Source organism: Coffea arabica, chromosome 11c (assembly GCF_036785885.1).
Source record: "Coffea arabica cultivar ET-39 chromosome 11c, Coffea Arabica ET-39 HiFi, whole genome shotgun sequence".
Taxonomy (NCBI): Eukaryota; Viridiplantae; Streptophyta; class Magnoliopsida; order Gentianales; family Rubiaceae; genus Coffea; species Coffea arabica.
Window position 1 is genome coordinate 39,198,512 of NC_092330.1, and position 19,703 is coordinate 39,218,214.

The 19,703-nt window shown below is 33.5% G+C and overlaps 3 protein-coding genes across 3 annotated transcripts; all 3 read left to right on the top strand.

Moving 5' to 3' along the window:
* Window positions 1-7,036: 7,036 nt before the first annotated feature.
* On the top strand, window positions 7,037-9,222 carry LOC113706032 (uncharacterized). Its single transcript, XM_072070146.1, has 2 exons — window positions 7,037-9,072; window positions 9,207-9,222. The coding sequence occupies exons 1-2, from the start codon at window positions 7,037-7,039 to the stop codon at window positions 9,220-9,222; spliced, it is 2,052 nt and encodes a 683-aa protein (XP_071926247.1).
* Window positions 9,223-10,875: 1,653 nt separating this feature from the next.
* Window positions 10,876-11,659, top strand: LOC140016581 (uncharacterized). The gene is made up of 3 exons (XM_072070147.1): window positions 10,876-10,978; window positions 11,102-11,361; window positions 11,450-11,659. Exons 1-3 carry the CDS (start codon window positions 10,876-10,878, stop codon window positions 11,657-11,659), a joined length of 573 nt encoding a protein of 190 aa, XP_071926248.1.
* Window positions 11,660-11,829: 170 nt separating this feature from the next.
* Window positions 11,830-13,348, top strand: LOC113716209 (uncharacterized). Its single transcript, XM_027240506.2, has 4 exons — window positions 11,830-12,005; window positions 12,096-12,485; window positions 12,760-12,996; window positions 13,099-13,348. Exons 1-4 carry the CDS (start codon window positions 11,904-11,906, stop codon window positions 13,117-13,119), a joined length of 750 nt encoding a protein of 249 aa, XP_027096307.2. The 5' UTR covers window positions 11,830-11,903; the 3' UTR covers window positions 13,120-13,348.
* The last annotated feature ends 6,355 nt before the right edge of the window (window positions 13,349-19,703 follow it).

Below are 19,703 nucleotides of genomic sequence, written 5' to 3' on the forward strand. Positions count from 1 at the left end.
TTTCTCAATAGTCCTTCACGCAGAAGCCATTGCTTCGAATCCCATCCGTCTCTCACTTCTTCCGTTCAACCCTCCCCATGCAGGGTCTGCAGCTTCAATATTCTCCTGTTGCTCCACCGCCTCCTCCTCTTGCTTTGAGGAGGACGGCATCCAATTACCGTGCTTTGGTTTCATTCGGATGTATTCGAAACTCAGGTATTCGATTCCAAGTATTGCTTCGAGCTATATGCTTTAGAATTCGCTTCCGTCTTTTTTTTTTTTTTTTTTTTTAAATTTCTCCTATTATGCATAGTCATCTTTCTTTCTTTTTTTTTTGTTTGGTTTTCTTAGCCCTGCCGGTGCCTCGTACTTGGATTAAATCCACCACCCGCCGTTCTCTGTGTGTCAGTCGTGGTCGTGGTGTTCTAACTAGCCTCAGTTCAGGAAGCTCTTGTCCACCTTGTGACTCAGGGAACTCCTCCCCGTCTGGTACGTCTAGATTTGCTAGTGTAAACTGCTTCAACATAATAACTAGCATTATATCCTGTGCTAGGGAATTACAAATAGTTAAAATAATTCAAAATTTTTTGAGCAAAATAAAAAAATAATTTGGAATAAAGTATTTAGCAATTTTAGTATCATAGAAAACTATCTAAAATCTTTACAATTATATGCAATTCAGTGATTAATTTTTGTATTTTGTACAGCTCTTTGTAGTGTAGTTATATGTAGAAAAAGAATTTGATAGCGTTTTATTTGTTTTTTAAATTTTAAAGTGGTAATGAATGTAGTAGACAATTGAAACTATTGTGCATTTTGCGGAATCCTTCGTGATTTGAAAAGATAAATTACACGGTATGGACTAAATTTTAGAAGAAATTAAAAATAATTGTAAACTCTATAAAACTAGTAAGGAAAGCTTCTGTAAGTTTTGATTGTTGAATGGCATATAGTGTAGATATAGATATGTAAATATTAATGTTATTTTTGTAGAATTCGAAGCAATCACTTTGAAAAGAAATTAATTTTCATGAAAAAATAAGATATACAAAATATATTTGCAATAGTGAAACTGATTGTTTTTGTATAATTTAAAAGCATGATATCCTTGTTTAATCACTTTATAATAAGATAATTAGTACAACTCCTTATTTATATAAAAGGGTTGAAGGAAAAAAAATTTATCACGTTTACATTTATAAGACTATGCATTGATGTTTACAAGTTTATTATGTTATTTGTTTAAATTTAGAATATATCTTGTATAGAAAAACATTTTTCAAATGACAACATATGCCATTTGTCATTTGCAACTGAGGATAAAAACATTTTTATCTAGGAAAATTTATTGATAAGTTATTTTTTTTTTCATTAAATTGATAAGTTAGCTTAACAAAATATTTTTCTGCCAGGAATATAGGGATAAACATTTGAACCAAACAAACTAATAACCGATAGATAACATTAATTGAATTAATTAAAGAATAAAATAATTCAAAATCCTTAAAAAAATGACGCATGTGATATTATGATTGGAACCCTTCTGGAGATGTAGACTGGTAAATAGTATATAGTATCGATATTAATACATGTATTTTTTTTAAATACGGTTTATGTACATGTCACCCTTTTGAAGGTGAAATCGAGCTGGATCGGACAACTAAGATTTACGAATATGTATTGCCAAAATTGGACGGTTTTGTAACACACATGGTAAGTATCTTGCCTTTATTCTCATTTGTATTTTTATGTCCTTTTTATGGTTATGTAATTTATTTTCTATGTTGTCAATATTAAAGTACTCTAACTAGCATTCTAATGCTTTAATAACATAAGACAAAGTTGTAAAAAATTACAAGCAATTTTGCTTTTTGCAAAAATTATTTTAGAATTCGAGTAAAAAAAAGTTTGATTCGGTGTTGAAATAAGAAAATATAGTAAAAGTTCACAAATATAAATCCCTTCAAAGTTAGATGGTAAGAAAAATAATGAATTAGAATAAGAAAAAATTCTTACAAAAAAGGAATAGTTGTTTAAGAAATTAATACTTGAAGATTGAAAATATAATAAAATATTTCTAAAAAATAATAATAAAACTTGCCTCGGAGTAAAGGATTTGGAAGATCATAGAAACAAAAGTCCGATACAATAATATTTCAGATTGTGTTTATACAATGACTATTTGATTTTTTTCTTTTATTGATGTATTTACCTTAGTAGGGCAAGAGGCTGGTATGCCTTAGGAAAGATTTAAAGAGGAATGTCAAAGAAGATGATTAATCAATTGATAAATCACATTTAGAGGGACAAGATTAGTGAAAATTTGTTTAAAAAGTATAGAAATAATTGTTTAAGTCATTAATACCTAAAGATTGAAAACATAATTAAAAAAATCTCTAAAAAATAATAATAAGACTTGCCTCGGAGTAAAGGATTTTGGAGGTCATAGAAACAAAGCTCTCTAAAACAAATGGTATTTCAAATTGTGTTTATACAATGATAGTTTGTCTTGTTACTGATGTAATACCTTAGTCAATAGAGCAAGAGGTTGGTATAACTTAGTAAAGTGTATACCTGGCAATTGGACAGGTTGGGCTGGTTTTAGGCGGGTTAATATTGGGTTTTCATTTAAATGGGTTACACCCAATCCGCTTAACTTTAGATTAGGTTAATTTTGGGTTGGGTCATATTAGGTCATCTCAAACCCATGATCCAAATATGACCCAATATATCAATTAACAGATTTTGATACATAAACTCTCTCAAATATATTTTCACATATAAAAAAAAAATTTAAGTGGGTGCCCAACACAAATACCCAAACAGCCTAAAAAAAGATTTTATGCTAATATTTTCACAAAGAAAGTATGGTAATTTTGGATTTATGTAGTTTTTACATATTGAGAATACGGTTTATAAAAACAAAAATCTTTTAGCATGAATGAGTTATGTGGTATTATTAAGCACCGAGGGCATGAGTAGTTCTAAGTTAACATTAATGTCTCAAAATTAATTTCGAATTTAATAATATTCAAATTCTTCATATTGAACATTTTGATGACGATAATATAAATGAAAAAAAGTCACATTGTAGCTAAATATCTAACTCATAAATGCAAATTAATTTTTTTATCACGATGAATCTTGGCAACTATTCTAACACATCTGGCCTTTTCCATATCTAGGGTAATACCCACTACAAGAAAAATGTCCTATTATGACATACCTATAAGGACACTTTTTTGTAAGTGTCATTTTACATGTTTTATGAAGACATAAAAAAGTGAGTGTCATAATAAAATAACATGAACCAAATACCATTGCACTTTGTTTTATATTTTTCTAAAGGGATAATTTCAGAAACCTCCCCTGAGGTTTCTGACAATTTCACTGACCTCCCCTGAGGTTTCCACAATTACACTGACCTCCCCTGGCAGAACTTGGGACCCAATTGCTGACATCATATAATGCAAAATTACTATTATACCCAAGACATTTTGTGTTTTGGATAGTATTGGATTGCATTTCTATTTATTTAATGTATGGTTATGAAATTTGTAATGATATTACTCTTGGATTGCAGCTTTGGTTTGCACCTTATTACTGTTAAGGTTTTATAAATGACTGTTTTAGTTCTTGGATTGCACCTTACCTCCAAAATTTGGGAATTTGCCCAAATTTTCCATTTTCTAATATTCCTACAAATATGCAAAATTATGCATATCCCTCAAATCTACCCAATATTAATGTTTTGTTAAACTCTAAATAACAAAAATATGAAATATATTATTTAAATATATTTTAGTTACACACAAGTTGGATGGGTAACTAGTGTGTCAGAGAGTTGCCATAATCTCCTTAAACCCGCATGCGGGTTTAAAGAGTATTCGGATATTCTCATATGCACTTATGCAAATCGAACCAATCGGATATCTTATCCGTATCCCATTTTTTTAAATAAAAATCTTATAAATTTGAAAAATAAAATCAAATTTAGATGTATTAGGGTTTTAAAAATATTATATAAGTGATAAAAATTTTATAAATTGTAAAAATAAAATCAAATTTAAATAATTAAATGTTATATTTGCATAAGAAATAATACAATAATCATAATAATGATAATACAATAATATTGATGTAATAAAACTGCCATTAATTTAAATATTTACTTATAATGCCCAAAGAGACTAATTACCAATTTTTTCTTCTCGCGCTCAAATATAACATTAACCCGCATGCGAGCTAACCTTGAAATAGAAAAAACACAGAATCCCGCTTGCGGGTTTCAGCGTTATTATGCAGGCGGGATTTTAACCTGCTTGCTTGTGAACATGTACCACATTGCTTTGAATTTTTGTGACAAGAGGAAAGCTTTGTCTGATGAATGTATTTGTGAAATGACCTGAGTGGTGGTAGATGGGTTAATTGGGTCGGTTGCGTTACCCAATTGTTTATATCCATAAGTAAAATTTTATGATTCCCATACCCATCTATTCATGGGCGGTATGGTAAATGTAGTTCAATGGACAAGTCAAAAAACGAGTTTGGCAACCCAATTGACAAGTCAGGGGAGGTTTCTGAAATTATCCCTTTTCTAAATTGAAAATTTTGATATGTCAAATTAGAATAGCTATTAGGGCATTACTTGTGAATGTCAGCAGAAGTAATAGGAAATTGAGATAGAAACGACGTAGTTTTGTCACTGGTATAAATGAAATGGAGAAAAAGCGCGGGGAAAAGAAAAAAAAAACGCGGCAAGGAAAATTTTGCCGCTTCACTAAAGTTTGCCCAATACATTTCTCTTTGAAAGGTCTCCGCCTCTTACAATTCACACCAAAAAGTTCCCTCAGTTTCTTCTCCAAATCTAAACCCTTGGACCCTATTCACAAAATCCATCATCGTCAAAATCAATCTTCCATTTCTGCCTCTTTTTTTCATTCTTTAATCCCTACCCTCTCTCTTTCTATCTTGAGTTTTTAGATGCACTCCAATTTGACCAGAAGAAGAGAAGGATGGTTTAGTGGTTAAAAGGTAAGTGTATTATGGGTTTTTGAAAATCATATGCTTTGCCTGCCCACTGAATTATTTTCTCCCCTGTTGCTAGTTTGATTTTTTTTTCTTTTTTTAAAATCTGATTTCTATGTTGAGTATTAATAATGTGATGGAGAAAAACATGGGGCAATATTAAAAGCAGTTGGCTGGTTGATTGAATGCTGGTTTTTTTTTGCTGGTATCTAATGTAATGCCACATAGAATGTGTCCGCCTCCTTGTTTCGGCCTTGGGGCCATCGACAGTACCAATTCAGGACTCAGGAGGCAGTCCCATTCTCCCACCGCGGCCGATTGTTAATATTAAGCAAGACAAACCCATCAAACCCTGCCGTGTGATCTGGTATTTGGCGACTAAGCCCGATCGATCAATTGAGGCTTCCTTTTGCAATCCTGTTGAATTTCTAAGCACCTTTTGCATTTACTTTAGCCTACTGATTCTACAAAGTACTTTGGCAGTCAGGTAATAATACGCTGATACAAAGTATAATAAAGTGTATAAAAATAGTGGTAGAGTTTTTTTTTAAATTCAAGTACAAAAGTGGAAGGGAAAGGGGAAAAATGGATGTCTGAGAATTGAATCAGGACATTATGATTATGTAGTTAATGCTTCTCTCAACCGAATTGGAACTTGGGAATTGGTTTCTATTCCTACGTTAGTGCAACTGGGCTGGCACAAAATATAGGATATAGAATCCCAGGTGCTTTACTTCTATTGACTAGTAACTACTAAGAATGTCAAAGATGGTGTACTGTTCATGTCATTTGGTTTCGGAAAAACATGTAAAATTTGGCAAAGTCAGAACTAGTGAATTGGGAAAAAAGTTAACTGTTAGCAATTGTTTGAGTTGTAGTTGAGTTTCCAAACTTGATTCATATTATGGTAATATGGCAATTAAGTTTACCAAAAAAATAATTGGCACCAATACAGAGGTTTCTAAATTTTAACTTGTAAAGCAAAGTTGGTCCCTCAAACATGAACATAAAATCTTTTTATTTCTTGAGTTTAGATAAAATTCCTGCTATCCCAATGTTTTTTATGAAAATGTTATTCAATGAGAATAATTTGCATTTGTGGTTTTCTATTCACATGGGGAAAATGTGCATGCCTTGGATCATTTTCATGCATATGTTGGTGCATTTATATATGTACATAGAGAAAGTAAGCTGATGCCTTGTTCTGTTTGCTTCATAATAATGTGCATGCCTTGTTCTATTTGCATAGTAAGCTGATGCATTTATATATGTTGGTGCATTTATATTTTCATGCCCTGTTCTGTTTGTTTCAGAATAATTAGGAAAAGTCATTCAGCACTTTTGGTTCTTTCTCATTTTTTTAAAATATTCTTCAAGAAATTTGCAAGCTGATGTTATTTTTCTTCTTGAATAATTAGAGAAGTACGTACAGCACCTATTCAAAATATTAAAATTTTACTAAAGTTCATTAATGTTTCACCACAGGTTTGAATTAAAGATAGCTATCTGTGAAAAGAAATCATTTTGAAGACGTTGCACATTGATTTCGCTAGAGGTACAAGCCAACTTATATTCTTGTGTTCTTTTTTATTAGGAATTAGATTAAGTTACATATATGATATTAAATTTGTTCATTTGTTTGAACCTGTAATGTACGTTCATTTTCATCTTTTGGTCATTTGGATTCTTAATTTTTTTTTAAACTGGAGTGTCATTGCAGTAGATATATTATATGACCTGCAAATTTTATTCTTAACATTGATTTGTGTAAAAAACTATTTACTTGGTGACACGTGATAAATGGCTAGTAGCGGAAAACCTTTGGGGTTCTCATGTCTTGTGCTTTTATCTCAAACAGTGACCTTCTCGTTGACTTCCAAATAGCTTCTTGGTATCATAATAATTTTTTGGTTGTATGAGTGATGCTCTTTGTTAATATTATTCTTAATTGCTTTCTTTTGCTTATATATGTATATGTATATGTATGTATGTGTATATTTTAAGGTTAAATTTGTCATGGTTACAGAATATGGATAAAACTTGGATGCAAAAGAATAGACGAAGCAAAGAATATTGGGATGGTTTGCAAAAATTCTTAGATTATGCATTCCAGAATTCAAGTATAAATGGGATGATATTATGTCCATGTAAAGAATGTAAGTGTGGTGTATGTATTACCAGGGAGAATGCAGAACTTCATTTGAAAGTTTATGGTTTTGTTAAAGGATACACCCATTGGGCAGCTCATGGAGAATTTGTTTACTCTAGTGCACCAAAACCTACTTCCTATGATATCTCACATGGGGTACGGGATGAACTTGATGACATGCATGGTTTGGTTCATGATGCAATGGGAATTCCTGAACAAGATTATACAAGGATAGATGGAACTGAATACAAAAGCCAATTGCCCAATGTAGAAGCTGAAAAGTTTTACAATCTAATTGATAATTCTAACAAAGAGCTTTACTCTGGATGTAAAAGATTCTCAAAACTTTCCTTTATGATTCGGTTGCTTCACCTCAAATGCCTTGGTAAACTCAGCAACAAAATTTTTGATATGTTACTTGATTTGTTGAAAGAAGCCTTTCCAGATGCAATGGATGGTTTGCCTAAGTCTTATTATGAAGCTGAAAAGTTAATGAAGGAATTAGGACTTGGGTATGATAAATATGATGCATGTCCGAATGACTGCACTTTATATTGGGGGGTAGATGCAAGAAGAAAGCATTGTGAAACATGTAAAGAATCTAGATGGGTTAAATCTGAAAATGATCCGACTGGTGAGGGAAGAAAAATACCGCATAAGGTTTTATGGCATTTTCCCCTAAAACATAGGTTACAACGCCTATTTATGTCCTCCAAAATTGCAGGCCATATGAGATGGCATGCAGAAGGTCGTACTAAGGATGGTAACATGAGGCACCCTGCTGATTCTCCATCTTGGCAAACATTTGACTTTCATCATCCAGAATTTTCTCAAGATTCTCGTAATGTGAGGTTGGGCCTAGCATCAGATGGATTTAACCCATTCAAAAATATGAGTTCAACTCATAGCACTTGGCCGGTAATATTGATGCCATATAATTTGCCGCCATGGATGTGTATGAAACAATCGAACTTTATGTTGTCATTGTTGATACCCGGTCCATTTGCACCAGGAAATAATATTGATATATATTTAAAACCTCTCATAGCAGAATTAAAGGAATTGTGGGATGTTGGAGTGAATACATATGATGCATCAAGAAAAGAAAACTTTCAACTTCGTGCAGCACTTTTATGGACCATCAGTGACTTTCCAGGTTATGCAATCCTCTCCGGATGGAGCACTAAAGGAAAACTTGCATGTCCTGTATGCCATAAATACACATCTTCACAGCATCTGCAAAATTGGGGAAAATATTGCTATATGGGGCATCGAAGGTACTTGGAAATGAACCATCCATTTCGCAAAGATGCTAAATCTTTCAATGGAGCTGTAGAGTATGGAAAACCACCAGGAAGGTTAATGGGGTCTACAATTTTAGATGAGTTAGCTGGTTATAGTATTAAACTTGGGAAGACAGTTAGTGACAATCCAGAATTGCCATTTAATTGGAAAAAATTAAGTATTTTCTTTGATTTGCCCTATTGGAAAGACAATATGATACGTCATAATCTTGACGTTATGCACATTGAGAAGAACATCAGTGAGATCATTGTGGCTACATTGTTGAATCTGGAAAAAACCAAAGATAATAAAAAGTCACGTCTTGACCTTCGTGATATGGGTATAAGATCAGAATTGCATCCCATTGAGAAGGGAAATGGTAGGAGTGTTCTGCCTCCAGCTTGCTTTACAATGAAAAAGAAGGAAAAGGAGATATTTTGCAAAGTTTTGAAAGGGATAAAAGTTCCAGATGGCTACGCAGCAAATATTTCTAGATGTGTTAAAGTAAAGCCACCAAAAATTTCTGGATTAAAAAGTCATGATTACCATATTTTGATGCAACAACTTCTCCCAATAGCTCTGCGCAGGACTTTATCAAAAGCAGTTCGCTCTCCTTTGATCAAATTGAGCAGGTATTTTCGCAAGTTGTGCTCCAAAGTTTTGGATCCAGCAGATTTAGTTCATTTGGAAAAAGAGATTGGTATCATACTTTGTCAATTAGAAAGGATTTTTCCACCATCCTTTTTTAATGTGATGGTACATCTAGCTGTTCATTTGGTTAGCGAAGCGAAAATAGGAGGGCCTGTCCATTACCGGTGGATGTATCCTATAGAAAGGTACTCATGAAATATTTAAGTGAAGTATTTTGAAAATTTTAGACATTTTTTATCATTAACTTCATCTCAATATTCTAAACCTGAATTAAAACTTGCCTTGTCAAGGTATTTAGGAACTTTGAAATCCTACGTCCGAAATAGAAGTCGACCAGAAGGCTGTATTGCTGAAGGGTATTTAGCTGAGGAATGTTTGAATTTTTGTTCCTTATACCTAGCTGATTATGTTGAAACGAAGTTTAATCGGACAAGTAGAAATGATGATGTGGGCAACACCTCAAGTGAAGGCTTCGATGTATTTTCCAGTTCATGTCGTCCATTAGGAAAAGGAACTCCAACAAATTTCAGCAATGAAATTTTGAGAAAAGCACATCAATATGTGCTATTTAATTGCGACCACATCAAGCCATATGTTGAGTAAGTAAATTCCTTTCAATTCAAAAAATTATATATGTTAAATACTTAGTGAGTTTCTATATGCAGCCAACACCATAAAATGGTGGAGGAGCAAAATCCATGTGCTGGAAAACATGTCATTGAGCGTATTCATTGTGAGAACTTTGCAGATTGGTTTTCGGACCATGTAAGCTCAACAATCTTACAGGTTCTATTATCTTTTTTTTTTATGCATAAAAGAAGAAATTTGTCATTGTTACATTTTGTATATAATAGGTTAAACAGATTCAAGTGGCTGATGGTGTTGACATCTCCAAAGATTTGAAACTTCTGGCTAGGGGTCCAAATAATGTGGGGAGAACATATCAAAAGATTCTTGTCAATGGCTTTCGCTTCCATACAAGACAATTAGAATCTCAGAGGAAAACTCAGAATAGTGGGGTTCTTGTCAATGCAACAACATCAAGCTTTTCGAGTACTAAAGATAATAATCCAATTTTAAGTGACTTGGCTTACTATGGTATTTTGACGAATATCCTTGAGTTAAATTACACTGAAGGCCGAACTGTCACCTTATTTGAATGTGATTGGATATCAAAAGGCAAAAGATTAAAGCAAGATGAGGATGGATTCACATTGGCCAACTTCAAGAATGTAAAGCCTCACCCTGAGCCATATGTGATAGCAACCCAAGTTTCACAAGTTTTTTATGTTGAAGACCCTTTAGCTGAAGGCTGGAGTGTTGTTGTTGCTACATCTCCTAGGAATGAGTTTATGATGGACCCCGTATGTGATATTGAGATGTATTTGCAGAGCACAATTACCTCAACAACTCAAATGGACAATGAGAATGAAGACATTCGATGGGTTCGAGAAGATGATGGAGATGAAATACTCCACTAGCCTGAATTGTTGAAATGTTTGGTTTTTGCTATTAAAACTGTAAAAGTTGTAACTATAAACGTGGTTGCAATTTCACATGCATTTTCTTGTAGATGCAAATTCAGATTAACCTTGTTGTGCCTTTGCATTTGTCTATTTTAAATTTTCTGTTTTAACTTACTTACTTGCACTTTAAAATTGATTTGTTAGTAGATGAAAATTTTCAGTCTAGTTGTAGCCTTTCTATTATCATATTCGTTTGAGATTTTGCTATCCTTTTTGTATTTGTGTTCTTTTATTTGTTAAATGTTTTTATTTGTAGGAATGGCAAGGACTAAAAGACAGAAGATTACCGGAAATACACTTGTTGATCAACACGAGGATATAGCTGAAAATCAGATTCACATTGAGGAGCCTAACTCTACAGGTACATCTCTAATAAGTCATGCCCAGTTCTGATTTTCATTCTTGAGATTCAGTTTCAAAACTTTTAGTTCTACTAGTTTCTTTTGGTAATGAAATTCACCGGCGTCATATTTCATGGTTATAGATGAAGAAAATGCAGATGAAAATTCACAAAGAAAAACTAGAGGGCCAACATATATGACAGAAATATGGGGTAAACCTAGTAGTTGTCATCGGTACAAAGTTAGATTTGATAAGGATGGTGAGCCTGTTGGCAAGAACAAGTCCAAATTTACTGAGTTCTTAGGAACAATAGCAAGAAATGGAAAGTATGCTCCTCTAGACGTGACAGATTGGCGTGAAATGACAAATGATAAGAAGCAAGACATGCTTGTATTGGTGAAGGTAATGCACATTTTGCTTGATGCAAATATACAGCTGTACCCTTTATATGACAAAAATATGGATCTAACTATTTGAGGTGTTATTGTAGGAAAAATTTCGTCTTCCTCCAGGTGCAGATTTTTGGACTTTGAAATCAATCGGCAAAAAATGGAGAAATTGGAAATCAGCTTTAAAGGCAAAATATTACAATCCAAATGAATCCATTGAGAGTCAAATTAACAATAGGGATCAGCGGATCTTGAAAGATCAGTGGAGAAATCTTCTGGCTTACTGGAGCTTAGAGGAAACAAAGGTATAACTGTTTTAACTATTAAATATCAACCATTATGTTGAGATTATAAGTTTTCACTATTTTTCTATAATTTCAGAATACCAGCGAGAAGAATAAGATGAGTCGGGCTAAGAAAACAATGAATCATAAGACAGGGAAGAAATCGTATGCTCAAATTCGAAAGAAATTGGTAAATCTTTTAAACCTTTTAGTTTCATTTAGTTTTTTCTTGTATCACCTAGTGGTCTTATGAAGACTTCATTTTCTATAGATGAAAAAATTAGGTCATCTCCCATCACGAGTTGATATGTTCGAACACTGTTATACTGACTCAAACGGAAACCCGGGAAATGATGACGTTGCAGCTACATTAGTAAGTTATTAATTGGTTGATGAAATTAGTACTCTAAATGACTTAAATTGAATTTAGTAATATTGAATTTTTTCTGGATTTTAAATACAGCAAGCTTTGAAGGAAAAAGTTAGCCAACTTCCCCCTGGTTCTAATGATGATGTTGGTCGTAATGATGCATTTGCCCAAGTATTTGGGGAAGATAACAATGGGCGTGTGCGCATGTATGGTCTAGGTGTGACACCATCAGACAAATGGGGTAACGTACCTAGTCGCAGCACTTGTCAGCGTATCGTTATGGAGCAAAAGGCAGCAATTTCTAAGATGGAAGATAAATTTGCTGAGCAAGATCAGCAGCTGAAAGACCAAGCCAAAGAACTTGCAGAGCTCAAAGCAATGGTGTGTCAGCAGCAAAATAGTGGCTCAAAAACTGGTGGCTCGATAAATTCAACGTCCTCTAATCATGTTTCAAAATCTCCTATGGGTGCTCGTTCTCTTCAGGTATATTCATGATTATTTTTCAAGAATTTATTGTGATTATACCATATGAGGATACTCACTTTTGTTGTTTGAAACTTGTTGATTCATTAAACTGCTATTTTGTTTGGTTATATTGAATAGTGAAACATGGTAATTTCAACTTAGTAAAGTCATGGTTATTAAGTTTTATTGCTGAAAATTGGAGAAATGCTCAAAATGCAGGGGAAACTCTACCAAAATTTTTTAAAAAATAAATCTACCTAATTCAATTCTATGACTTCAAATTATCTTGTAGGAAGGTGATTGGGTGGATATTTTCAGCTTGTTTGATCCAACAAAATGTCTAGCTATTGGTCGTCTCCAAGGAATTGATCCTTCTAAAGTTGTTGGTGGACAACCATTAGGACCATGTTGGTGTGAAATACTAGTACAAATCGTGATGGAACGCAATGAACAATTGATTAGGCCTTATGGGCTATTGCAAACAATTGAAGATGCACTTGGTGCACCGATTGCTTGGCCACTGAAATTGGTATAATTTGACACAAGATTGTTCAAGTTTTTTTCTTTACAAATATTTGTAAGTTGGATGGATAATGAAGTGGTGTTCTTACTTAATCTACTAATTTTATAGGTGAAGATTCATGAGGATTGACAGTAGCCTTTTGTTTGGAGAAGCAAGAGTTGGACAGCAGCCTTTTGTTAGAGAAGCAAGAGTTGGACAGCAGCCTTTTGTTTAGAGAAGCAATACTAGTTTTTGAGTTAACTTCAAATTTGTGGAATATTTTGTGTTCTTGAGAATGTTGCTGGATTCTATTGCAAGAGTTGGATGACAGCCTTTTGTTTAAAGAAGTATTAATGCTAGTTTTTGAATTAACTTCAGATTTGTGGAACTTTTTGCTTTATTTAGGATGTCACCAATTTTTTACTTTCAAGCAGATTTATATTCTTTGGCATAGTGGTTGTCTTACAATTGCATATTATGTGTTTGGCGTATTGTATTAGGAGATTAGAGTAGAAAATTTAGATGAAAATTGCACAAAAAAAAGACATCTATTGAGGCACTTGCCAATGCCTACATTGAAACTAATGCACCTAGTAAAACCACATATTGTGACACTTTTTGAGTGTTTGGAGATTCCTTTTTACAATGGTAGAAAATGCCTTGAAAGACAGGTAAACACTACACTATAAACTGCCTCCATTAATGTATATAATGCACTTCATTGTGCCTAGACAATTACTTTTTGGCAACACGTAAAAGTGTCCTAAAAAGGGCAAAAATGATACCAAGTAAAGTGCTTTTATAGGGCATCTTTAGAGGCATTGGTGTGTGCCTATTTGCAATTTCTATCATGGCAATTGTGAATGCATCAAATTCATTAAACATGACGTTAAAAAATGCCTCCAACCTTTTCCAAACGGGTAGTTTAGTAGACATTTGATGTGTGCGCCTCAATAGTCTAAGTGCCTCTAAAAGTTTCCTATTGCATCATTTTGTTGCGCCTCCAAATATAATTTTTCTTGTAGTGACCCTATTAAGCATGTAACCAAGGAAGTAAAAATAGGCCAAGTAAAAAAATTTTAACTTGCTTGGCGAATTATGTTATAATCACGAAAGATGTTAAGATTGTGTTGATTATTCACTTGATTCAATTAGCAAAAGTTGGGTAATGGGTGCCCAATACAAATACCCAAACCGTCCAAAATATATGTGAGTTTTTATTACCCAATCCAAAATTGACTCAATACCCAACTTACCCAACCCAACCTCTCAAATTAGTGGGTGGGTTGTTGGGTTTTGGGTATAATTGCTAGGTCTAGTAAAGTTATAAAGATGAGTGTTAAAGGTAGTGGTTAATTAATTGATACTAACATCTAAAGGGACAAAATGAGTGAAATTTTGTTAAGTTATTATAAATAGATATACTTAAAATTGGCTTTTAAAAAGTTTTGGGGGCTCCTGCCCCTCTCCGCCCTCCCTTTGTCTGCGTCCTTGGTTTACACCTACTATGACCTCAGATTCCTAAGGCTTTTTGGGAATCGGATTATATATTTGGTCTTCATTATGGAAGGTAGGGTTATGGGTAAGAAAAATACTCCCTCCGTCCCGTTTTGTTAGTCTTGGTTTTTTTTTCACACAAATTAAGAAAGTGTAATTAATTTGGTTGGAAACATAAATTTAGATTAATAATTTCCTAAAATACCCTTATGCTAATCACGAGGAGTGCATTGGAAAAACTCAATGTATTCAATGTAGTGGGTTAGTATTTAATAACAATGTATTAATAACAAGATATTTAATAAGGATATTTTAGACAATTTGAAAGATTACTACATTCCTTAATGGGAAAGTGGACTATAATTTGGGACAGACAAAAAAGGAAAACAAGACTATTAAAGTGGGACGGAGGGAGTAGTGATGATACATCATTGATAATCCTACTGAAATTGTAAAGGCTCTAGCTTTTTTTGGGAATTGGATAGTATATTTGGTCTTCGTTATGGAAGGTAGGGTTATGGGTAAGACAAAAATAGTGATGATACATCATTGATACTGAAATTGTAAAGGCTCTAACTTTTTTTTTTTTTTTTTAATTTCATTTCAAACTTATAGTTCATAAGAACTAATGCACCTACACTCTAGTTCTATTTGTTCGTTTAATATCTCTTTGGTTTCATTGACGTAATGAATATCCTTACAAATTAGTACGTGTATTCAATACATGTGGCAAACAGAACCCCACATGCTTAATAAATTTGGCTTTCACGTAGTCGGAAATTATCTCTTCACAGCTCTTTCAACAATTTTTTCTTCAACTGTATTCATTGCTAATGATGATGCAGTTGGAGTCAAAGTGTAATGGACAATACTAGAAGTCATGACTTGTTCCTAGTGCAGATGGTACAATTACTAGCCATGCTTTGTAGAATCCATAATTTCGAGAAATTTTGGAGCCTTGAGAAATGAGATGATAGAGTTTCAAGAGGTCAAAAAGTGATCAGTAGTGATGGAGGTGTGTGGTGGTGGTGATTGGTAAGACATGGAAGCGTGAAATGGAGGAGTGTTCGATTGGATCATGTGTTGTTTCCCCTTCCCGATGGGAGGCTACGAGTGTGAAGTTTTGTGTGTTATGAATACATGTTCTTGGGTTTAGGAGCCAAATTACTTAATTACACTTACATGCAGATTGGGTCGGATATATTGGTAGATATATGAGACCAGGATTCACGTCGAATCTACTAGAAAATAACATTTGAACATGTTTTTTTTATTCAAAAAATCAATTTGATCAAATGTCCAAATTTTTTTCCCCCACAATGCTTTTTGTTAAAATAAATTATCAGAGGGAAAGTGCGTGGAAAAAATATTAAACGGGAAGTTATCGAAGAAAAGTAAAAAGTATAATAGATTAAAAAAAAAAGCTACGATATGATTACTTTTGAATAGATAGATTAGTGTATCATTTTGGAATTCATAAGATTTGTCACTTATATCATCTTTTTGGATTTCAGGTTACGACTTGTTTCATACTTTTCGCACTTTGGTTCTATTTGCGAATTGGGCTGCCCCTTCCATTTGTCCCTATAGGAATAGTGAAGCTTGCTTATATATCCCACTATATTCCAACAATGATGGTATGTATATTTTTATTTTAATTATTGTGATTAGCAGCAAGCTATCATATTTAATAATGATTAACCTTTTTTAATAGTGATTATGTAAAATTTTTTTAGCATATTACTGTTGTTTGTCATGTCATAGAGGATGGATGACATTTTAATAAAAATTACAAGCATGAACATGAATTAATTTGGCTGAATAATATTTTGTGTGGTTGGCTAATTTTGTTTGATTTTGAATCAATAATAAAAATTTGCTTGATTTTGTCTTGGTCTTCTTTGGTTTGCAGGGACTTTTGGCCTATGTAGTGGTTGATCGGGCTTATGCTGAGCACCTGAAGAATAACAAAGGACGAGGAATAAGAAGAGGGGAAGCACCTGAAGATCGAATAAGAAAGGATAAGGAACAAGTTGAAGGAAACTAGAATACCAAAAGAAATTACATTCATTTAACATTTGTTCTGCGTGCATTTATTTTCAAACAGCTGAAATCCACGTATTGTTTATTTCCCAAGGTCTTGTTCAAAGCTGAAGAAGACCATTTAGGTTTTGTACTCTTGAATGGGGTTTTGCTTCATGGGATTTTCGTCAATTTCTTCTTAAATATGAAGGCAAGGCATTATGGTGAATGTGATTGGTGGATACAAAAGCTTTGTGGTACTGGAATATACTAGATTCGTGTACTTCTTCATCATTTATCCGTACCAACTTTCTTCAGTAACGGATGTTATGCAGGACACAGTGGAGTTTTGAAAAGCTCTAGTTGTTCTGCAGTTGTAATGAACGCATATCATTTTGCGTGATAAGATGCTTTTTGCTTCCTACAAACAACAAATTTTAATTACTTTAAATTATGGTCCATGGGCAGACTTTAGATTACGGTTCATGGTAACTTTAATCAGATCGAGCAAAGATCTTCCATATCAGCCATTTTCATGTCTTCTTGTTACAGAATTGCAGGTCACTATGAAATTTGTGTATATTTAACAGTACTCAATTGCCTTTTTGCCTGACAGAATATCTTTTTTCAAGGTGCAAGCATGATGCTGAAAATTTTAAATTCTATTATTCTGTTTTACTTTTTTTTTTGAGCATTTCGAGTACGACTTAACTGCTGCTGGCTTTGTGCATCAGTAAAGTCTATACATGGCCATACTCTGATCTAACGTCTGATGTAAGGTTTAGGTTTTCACATAGTTATGTTTGACCGTCATCTGATGATCAATTCTTCGTTCGTCAACTGAGAATGATGATACTTCACTCCAGTTTTTCATAATTTGTTTCATAGAGTCATGATGGTAGATGCAAGAAGCTGATTGAACATCATGATCAAAATTGTATCGGCAAGCATTTCTGTTGTTGACACTACAATGGATATTAAGCTTTCAACTTTTTGATTCACCTTGAAGTCACCTTGCAATTGTGGCAATTAATCTATTTATAGGGTACCCTTTTATTCCCTTGACCCAAGTAAAACTAGAGGTGTCAAAACGAGTGACTCGAGCGGGTTTGGACGGATCATAATTGGGTAATAGGTATGATTGGGCCAAAACATTTATACCCATTTTTTTATTCATTCAATAAATGGATCAAAATTAGTCAATTTATTCATACCCACACGTCCAGTTACTCATTTATGACTCGATCACTTGAGATTATACTTATTTTTAAAATTATTTTGCATGTTTTTTGACAAAAAAGTAACGATGTTTTGTTATTATTAGATTACTAAAAAACTCATATTTGTCTGCTTAACATTCATTAAAAATTAAGTTTAAATGCATAATTATTTTTAAATAGATATAAATGGATGAATCGAGTCAATTCACTACCAACCAATTAAATGGGTTTAATTAGATATGCATTTAGACCCATTCAAAATTCATCGCATATCCAAATTCACTTATTAGTGAGCAAATTTGGGCGAATTAACATCATTAGACTATAGGTTGACACCTCTGGTTAAAAGACGATGAATGAGAAAGCATAATAATCAGACTATGCAGTTACCGATTAGAAATCATTCCTACAATTTTGTGATGAGAAGAGTTCACTTGTAAAAAGAGCAGCTATCAGAACATGAGATACCACCATAAGTGTACAATTCAATAGTTCCTTCAGCTCTGAGATACCACCATAAGTGTACAATTCAGTTCCAGTAGAAATTTTTCTGCAGGGTAGCTGGCAGAAAGTAGATGCTAATGAGCAAATACAATTTTTCGTTCGATTCCATAGACATTAGACAGTGCTAGACTTGGTACAAAGAACTGGTTCAAAGAAGAGGATGGTTTACCTAATTATCGAAAGTACTTACTTTTGTATATTCATTACATCACTTGCCCAGTTATTTACACAATTATAGCCCACTTGAGGATTATGGCAACTTCGATCACGTTACATAACAAGGTTGCTCGATGTCAGTCATGGTGCCCAAGCTTTAGCAATGATATTCGAAAGTAGAATCTGAAAGTCTGAAATTAATAAATTTCTAAGTCTCAAAGTCTCGAGGGTGGCATTATATCACCAGATAGCTGACAAACTTTAATGTTAAGTACTGCACATTCTGTTCATGACCAATCGCGTCCACTTTATTATTATTATTGGATTACCATGGCCGAAATTTGGAACATGCATGTCCACTAAATTCGTTGTTTTTAAAACCCCCAAAAGGCATCTTTTTTTTTTAATTTTTTTCCCCAAAAAGCGCCCTTAAACTATATATATATTAGTCATCAAGTGGAAGATTTGACATTAGTTTTGAATATTGAGAAGCCAATGCAGTTTTTTTCTCCTATGATATGGGTAGTTTAATTGTTTTTAACTAGAGGTGGCAACAGTCAAACAAACGGTGGACTTGAGTTTAATCGATCTAGAGCTCTTACTTATCATACTCCGTTATTGAGTCGAACTCAACTCTAAAGTATTCTACTTGAAAGCTTGTCAAACATTATGTATATAATCAACAGCCGTTGGAGATGTTGGTCAAGGGTTTTTCATGCCTCACCTAGCTAGTAGACCAAAATTCGAACCTGATTGCCGGGTTTGGAGGTAGGGTTGGGAGGATTAAGGAAGGGTAAAGGTTAAAAAGAAAAAGCTTTATATATACAAATTTTTAATTTTTTATACTTGTTAACGTACCTAAAGGTCTGTACTCTTAGGACAAATTGGATGTTTGTCATTTGAACTCAAGCAACTCGACTTGAGATTGGCCTCACTCTCTATCTCAATTTGCAACTTCAATAAGTTCGAGCCCAATCTTGAGCTCTAGACATTGTATATAAGTTGACGTCGGACTTCCAAATTAGATGTTCATCGAGTTCGAGTTGAAAGAAACTAATATTTGCTCCTGTGAAACTAAAATCGATCCTACGTAGGATCCCGATTTTACAAACCTTGGCCATTAGTAGTGGAGGATACGTGGCTTAGGAACGAGAGAGACAGAAGGTGAGTGAGTGCGAGAGAGAGAGAGAAAGCAAAAAGAAAATACATAACACTATAACTATTCCTACTACTAACACAATATTTGGTTTTCATCAAAATCCATTCCCATTAACTAGTTTATTACACTGATGGTAATAATAATAATAATGATTATGAAATTCATACCAAACAGCA

Coding starts and splice junctions, on each gene's coding strand:
- LOC113706032 (XM_072070146.1), top strand. CDS start 7,037: ATGGATAAAACTTGGATGCAAAAGAATAGACGAAGCAAAGAATATTGG.
- LOC140016581 (XM_072070147.1), top strand. CDS start 10,876: ATGGCAAGGACTAAAAGACAGAAGATTACCGGAAATACACTTGTTGAT. Junction 10,979..11,101: donor TGAGGAGCCTAACTCTACAG/GTACATCTCTAA, acceptor TCATGGTTATAG/ATGAAGAAAATGCAGATGAA. Junction 11,362..11,449: donor ACATGCTTGTATTGGTGAAG/GTAATGCACATT, acceptor GTGTTATTGTAG/GAAAAATTTCGTCTTCCTCC.
- LOC113716209 (XM_027240506.2), top strand. CDS start 11,904: ATGAAAAAATTAGGTCATCTCCCATCACGAGTTGATATGTTCGAACAC. Junction 12,486..12,759: donor TGGGTGCTCGTTCTCTTCAG/GTATATTCATGA, acceptor ATTATCTTGTAG/GAAGGTGATTGGGTGGATAT. Junction 12,997..13,098: donor TTGCTTGGCCACTGAAATTG/GTATAATTTGAC, acceptor CTAATTTTATAG/GTGAAGATTCATGAGGATTG.